General features: G+C 44.0%; 2 protein-coding genes across 3 annotated transcripts; both read right to left on the bottom strand.

Moving 5' to 3' along the window:
• Positions 1-2061, bottom strand: LOC311113979 (2-hydroxyacyl-CoA lyase 1-like). 2 transcript variants are annotated; one of them, XM_084189242.1, is made up of 7 exons: positions 2001-2061; positions 1772-1839; positions 1305-1406; positions 1120-1160; positions 718-793; positions 480-552; positions 1-291 (listed from the first exon to the last, which is right to left on the bottom strand). In XM_084189242.1, the coding sequence occupies exons 3-7, from the start codon at positions 1367-1369 to the stop codon at positions 217-219; spliced, it is 330 nt and encodes a 109-aa protein (XP_084045368.1). In that variant the 5' UTR covers positions 1370-1406; positions 1772-1839; positions 2001-2061; the 3' UTR covers positions 1-216. The 2 variants fall into 2 exon arrangements, with proteins under 2 accessions (XP_084045368.1, XP_084045367.1); XM_084189241.1 differs by having other exon boundaries at positions 1305-1381; positions 2001-2055.
• A 1233-nt stretch (positions 2062-3294) lies between these two features.
• LOC311113985 (uncharacterized protein) lies at positions 3295-4842 on the bottom strand (the record flags this gene model as incomplete). Its single annotated transcript, XM_084189254.1, has 3 exons — positions 3295-3369; positions 3712-3920; positions 4170-4842. 3 exons carry the CDS (start codon positions 4840-4842, stop codon positions 3295-3297), a joined length of 957 nt encoding a protein of 318 aa, XP_084045380.1.
• Positions 4843-6464: the final 1622 nt, after the last annotated feature.

Raw genomic sequence — 6464 nt, 5'->3', positions numbered from 1 at the left:
GGAATATTCAGCTGATACAGTCAGGTAGGAAGAGGAATATTCAGCTGATACAGTCAGGTAGGAAGAGGAATATTCAGCTGATACAGTCAGGTAGGAAGAGGAATATTCAGCTGATACAGTCAGGTAGGAAGAGGAATTCTTATTTTCCTTTTTCAGGAATTATATTTGATATCTATTCAATTATTTTATTTGCATGAAATGAGTTATTTCCCATAATTATGAACGTTTTGATAGTTTTATTCCCGAGCTAGGCCTAGCAGAGAACTTACTGTACAGTCTGCATGCCTCCACCTGACAGAGAAAGAGGACCACAAATAACAAATTATTTCCTCTTTCAGCAATAAAACTGCTAGGGCCAGTTTCCCGGACAGAGATTCTCTATTGAGTTTGCTTTTTAGTCCATGACTAGGCTTAATCTGTGTCCCGTGAAACCAACCCCTAATGTTCAATAGTCAGAAATGTCATGGTTGAATCGGTACCTGTGGAAACTCTTGAAATGCCCCAGTGGTCTCTTGGTTTTGATCGGAGGAGCCTCCAATAACAATCACAGGCCTACAGAGAGAGAGGTATCACACAATGACATCAACTGACAAGCTGAGACAACAAGAAATCGGAGTCCTCTGATCATTTTTTGCAGTGTGCGGATAGCATCCCTTCTTTTGAAAGGACCACTGAACATGAGTAGTAGGGTCTTCTGTTTGTGGAGTTCTAGCATACCAGCAGTTCATGTTAGCGTTGGCCATTCCACCAAGTGCATGGATGAGTCCCGGTCCAGACACAACCAGACACGCACCTGGACTGGAGAGGAACAGACAGACAGAGGGACAGACAGGAAGACAGGCAGACACACACACAAAGGGTCAGACAGCCAGGCAGACATAATTAGCAATGCAAAAAAGCTATGAAACGGACCCTCACACACTACACGCTCCTGTAGTCTATGTAAGGGTAGTTAATATCACATGATTTAGGGAGAGCTGGTTTAGTATAGTGTGGAGAGAGTAGTCTCCCTGGGCAGACGGGTCGCTTCCCACATTAACAATGTTTTAACATAGGTCTGGGATTTCAGAGAGGAGAGACAGTATCTCTAAAGCTCTCTCCTAATGAGAATCCTCCTACCGTCCAGTGAGGTAACCAACAGCAGACGCAGCATAGCAAGCCTGTTGGATGACGCATTACAACAACATATCAGTATTACTGGTGTTTCCACAACCAAATCACATCAAAAATGTCATGAGAAGATTCTGAATTCATAAAAAATAAAAAGATGGCTTACGGCTTGTTCATTGCGCATTCACACATACTTGATTCCTGAGGCTTGAGCTGCCATAGCTACTTCAATGACTGGAACACCAACTATTCCAAACATATATTCTACATTCTGTAGAGAGATACGTGTAGATACACTATATTTACATTAAAAAGAAAACAAATTTAGTCATTTAGCAGACGCTCTTATCCAGTGAGTGCATACATTTTCATACTGAATTGTATATGAATTGTTACAATGTAGTTTAGATTTTCTTTGCATTGACACACACTTTGGCATGCATCAACAAGGGAGTTAACATATGCTATTCCACATAAACATCTAAATGTTTTGCTACAACAATATTCATAGTTAGCTATACCAGTGCAATGACCTTTGGCACACTTTCACAACTCGTAGTGCTACATTCTCACTGCAAAGGACATGATCAGCGACTAATATATTCTTAGCAACACGGTTACACAGTATAACACTGTTTTATATAAATTGCACACACTTTACCTGAGCTTTTAGTGCCTCTGCAATGAGCTGAGCCCCAGTCACATCTTCCATTATTATTGTCGAGAAATCTGTTCAAAGTGCAAACGAGGTTAGCAAGGAATTCTTGGACTTGTTGTTCAGTAGCTTATAAATCGTGTTTAGATCTCTTGCAAATCATTCGTTTTTGTCTGCTTTCCAGCATGCATTACATGAGTAGCTACAAGCGATAGGTATTTTGATAGCCACTTACTCCACAAAGTTAAAATTTGAGTGACAGGATTTCTTCTGGCACTACTGCTCCTGTCTTAAAGTATAACACGTTTTAATACCACTTCCGGGTTCACGGCCAATCACATGAGCCGTGCTTCTTCTTCGTCTTCTTTTTCTTCTTCAGTGGGGTTTATAGGCAGTCGGCATCCAACGTTATGGTGCATTACTGCCCCCTGCTGTACTGCAGTGTGGACATGAGCCGTGCAAGAGCAGTCATGAATATTTAATAAACTACTAGCCTTTTCCTTTTTGTATTGCAAGAAATACATAACAAGCCCTCATTATGTGTTTATAACTGCACTTAACTTAACACTTAACTCAATTAAGTCATTATGAGTGTATGACAGTATGAACAAAAAATGTATGCACTCACTAACTGTAAGTCGCTCTGGATAAGAGCTTCTGCTAAATGACTAAAATGTAAAATGTAAATGACTTGAGTGTATGCATTATAGATATAGGCTTCATAGAAAGTGTTACAAATGTTCTCCTGTCATCTTATAGGAGATCCATTCATGGATTTAGTTATGGCTTGAGAATGTGACTGGTCTACAGAGTTTTCTCCTTTATGTCTGTCTTTATATATATATATATATATATGGCACCCTTTTTTATATGTGACAACAACTTTTCTGTATTATGTGTATTTCCACAATCAATAATAATAAACGGTACTTCACTATGAATACTTTTGACTATGTGGTTTGAAGTACTTTACCGTTATCGTGCACAAACATTAAGACTATTATAGACAGAAATCAATGCAGTAATGTTTTATTAAATAAAGGCTCTGATTAAAATATAATATTAATGAAATCAGGCATTTAGCTAATTCTTCTTCCCAGAAGCTCCTCTGAATGGTTTGGAGATGGCTCTGGAGAGAGCGTGTAACACCCTGACTATGAGAGGGCGTTTACGGGACTGGGACTCCTGGGGAGCAGGGGCCGGTGTGGTTGTCAGGTCCTCCTTGGGAGGGGGAGTGGATGGAACCTCTGGAACCTCACACTCAGCATCTGTCATAAGAACATTTCATAATCAGAAAATGAATGTGTGTGTTTGTGTCTGTCCGTCTGCCTGTCTGTCTGCCTGCCTGTCCGTCTGCATGTCTGTCTGTCTGCCTGTCCGTCTGTCTGTCTGCCTGTCCATCTGCCTGCCTGTCTGTCCATCTGCCTGTCTGTCTGTCTGCATGTCTGTCCGTCCGTCTGCCTGTATCTGTTGTCACTGTTTTAACAAGCTTGTCATAGGGTGATATATCAATATAACATCGATGCTTATCACTTACCCTGTGAAATATGAGTCTCTCTGAGACGTTTGGGGTGGCTCTTCGGTTCCCCTTTTGTCTTGAACAGCTGTTGACAAAACACATCAGGACAACTGAGCCTGTGTAAAATACAGAGTGTGCATCCCAAAAGGCACCCTATTCGCTATGTAAGGCACTACTTTTGACAAGGGCCCATAGAGCTCTGGTAAAAAGTAGTGCACTATATAGGGAATAGGGTGCCATTTGGGACATAGCCATTGACTCTCTCCCATGTGTATTAGGATTGTATTACAGCGTCCTCACTCAACCTCCTCAAGACAATGACAACAGTATTGTTCTAATGCTGAGAGACAATAGGTGTGTAGTGAATCTGTAGGGTAAATTTCAGCCCTGCCTTACAGAGGTAATCTCAAAACACAGAGCACTCTACCTTAATCATGATCTTTGGAAACGTATGCATTTTCGGTAGGAAATGCCACTTCCTGTTCTTCTTAGTCTCTTCCCCTCTGGCAGAGGGAAGGCGGGCCATGCCGTCAGCCTTTACATCAGCCGGGCTAAGGCTCCTGGCAGGGAATTCCTCAGTAGCATTAAGGTCAGCTACAACACCATGAATGATGTCACTTGCGGCATTGCTGGTGTCTGAGTGAGAAGAGCACGCTAGTGTGACCGACCTGTGTACAATAACTGGGAGAAGAGGACGCAGCCATGGAAGTTAGTCACTGCATCCCAAATGGCATTCTCTTCACTTTATAGTGCACTACTTTTGACCAGGCCCCATAGGGTCTGGTCAAAAGTAGTGCACTAAATATGGAATAAGGTGCCATTCTGGACACAACCAGTGAATTTTAATTAAGTCCTATGCAGATGAAAATAGATACTTTCACTTACCATCCTCCATTGCAGACTTGGACCCATAAGTCAGGCTGTCCATCACCACGTCTGTCATCAACTTGATGACCTGATCCAAAACCATTTCAGCCGAGGGTGGCATAGGCCTTCCCATACACTGCCCCAGGAGTCTCCTAACAGAAGTCTGGGCAAAGTTGTAAATGAGCTCTGAGGCATCGTCCTTTGACAGCTTCCTCAGGGCTGGCTTAGGCAGCGCTGGTTGAGAGAGGCTTCTGTGGCCAGCCATGGATTGAAGCTGGCGGCTTATGGTTATCTCCAGAATGAGACCGTGGACCTTTGCGATCAGGTTGTCAGACGCACCTTGAAGGGCTTCAACTGACAGGAGCCTATCCAGATTTTCTTCTGCTGAAGTCATCTCTGGGTCGTCCGTCTTCAATGTGTCCATTATAGTTTTCACTATGATATTGGTGTCAGATATGTTTATTTCTTGTTGGCTCACAAGCGTTGACCGTGAACCTGTCTCGTCCATTGCGATAGAGGTATGGGATTCTGTCCTTGTGATCTCATCGGCAGCGCTCATGTCAGGCAACTGGTCAAGGCTCTCCAGTAAAGAGTCTAACATGTTAGTGGCTATCAGACACTCCTGCCCAACAGATGAACTCTCAGAGTTGGCCACTCTACACTTGATCTCATTTAGGATCAAGCTGAGCATCTTCTTTGCAGTTTTGCTAAAGCCTTCTTGACTGACTGCCACTGTTACGTCTTTTAGAGCCACAAGAGGTTTGCAACTTTCACTCAATCCACTGCCGTGGAGAGGAGAGGCTCTCTTCAAACTGTTGTTGCTCACAACTGACATACTCCTGGTGGGCAGAGTGACATCCTCACTGCATGTGTCAATTACATGGTGGTCTGTTGAAGAGCCACTTGAAGACACAAGGGCTTTAGACCTTTTAGCCAAACAGACTTTTGACAAAGGCTTCTCACTTCTCACAGACGGATGGCGGCTCCTGTCCTCAACAAGAGCAGTGTCAGGGGACTTAATGCGTCTGAGTGTCTCCACAGGGGTGGAGTCCAGCACATCTTTGGCTGTGGTGACTGACACTGGTGGAAAAGAGAAAAAGATGTTCAGTCTATCCTTTACTCTGTGGTACATGGTTTGAGCAGCATCCAATAAGTTGTCAAAGACAACTCTGGGTTTGAGCTGGGACTCCAGCTTTTTCTCTCCTAGTGGGAAGGAGTCTGCGTCGTCCACAGTGTACTGGGATACACTTTCAAGGTCTTGCATGATAATATTTACTATATCTTCGGCTGTAGAAACCACATGGTGTGAGAAGGTGGTGCTAGGCATGCCCTGTAGCAAAGAATGGTTGGCTTTGCTAGCAGCTCTGAGAATGGTCTCACTCACAATGTGTTTGGCCTTAGCTCGGAACTCAGTACTGTAAAAGCTCTGGATGGAAATGTTAGAGGTTCTGCTGGCTGCACTAAGAGATCGCATGAGTGTGGGAATCTCGGCTGACGTCACATCACTCAAAATGGTGAGGTCCTCCAATTTCGAAATTATCGAGTCCAACTTCTGGTTGAAGTCGAAGGATGAATTTGTCTTGCTCTCCCCAACGGAAGCGGAGCAGTCTTCCTTTGAAGTGTCCACCCTCAGCACCGAGATCACCTGTTTGATTACCCCTTTAGTGCAGGTGTCGAGGGTGAGCTGGTGGGCTGAGGACTTAGAAGGGGTCTTACTGTCTGTCTTCTGTACAGGAGATTCCTCCACAGTGGCCTCAGTTACAGGAGATACCTCCACAGTGGCCTCAGTTACAAGTAGTCCAGTTGCAGAGAGCTCGATTTGCACAGGAATATATTTTCCCTCAGTGAGATGGTTGGAGGTGAACAGCTTCCTTAGTTTGTCCAGGGTTTTGGTGTAAATCTTCTGGGAACCTGAACTCACTTCCACCCAGAATATTTTGCGACCTGGTTTCGTACGCTTGGAGGCCTTATTGACCTCATATACCTCATGCAGGTCGGAAATAATTCCACCAAAGAGATCAGAGGATGCCTCCTCAATATTCTCTGAGGAAACATGGACAGATAGGATTTCCGACAGTTTCCCACAAGTGTCGGTTTTATCCAGCGCAGCAGTATATGTCACAGCTGCATCCTGAATGACCTGAGTGATGCATTGCTCAGCTTTGACAATATACTCCTCCACTGGCTGACCAAGGAGGATGTCAACTTTATCAGCAGGGCGCTCCTTCTGAATACTCACATTCTCCTCTGATGGGCATGGGTTGTTGAAGATAATGCTCTCAGTGACCATCTTAGAGGAGGCGAGAGATGAGT

Source organism: Coregonus lavaretus, assembly GCF_964263955.1.
Source record: "Coregonus lavaretus genome assembly, contig: HAP1_SCAFFOLD_980, whole genome shotgun sequence".
Taxonomy (NCBI): domain Eukaryota; kingdom Metazoa; phylum Chordata; class Actinopteri; order Salmoniformes; family Salmonidae; genus Coregonus; species Coregonus lavaretus.
Note: the sequence above shows the minus strand (reverse complement) of the source record. Positions and strands in the feature narration are given on the sequence as shown.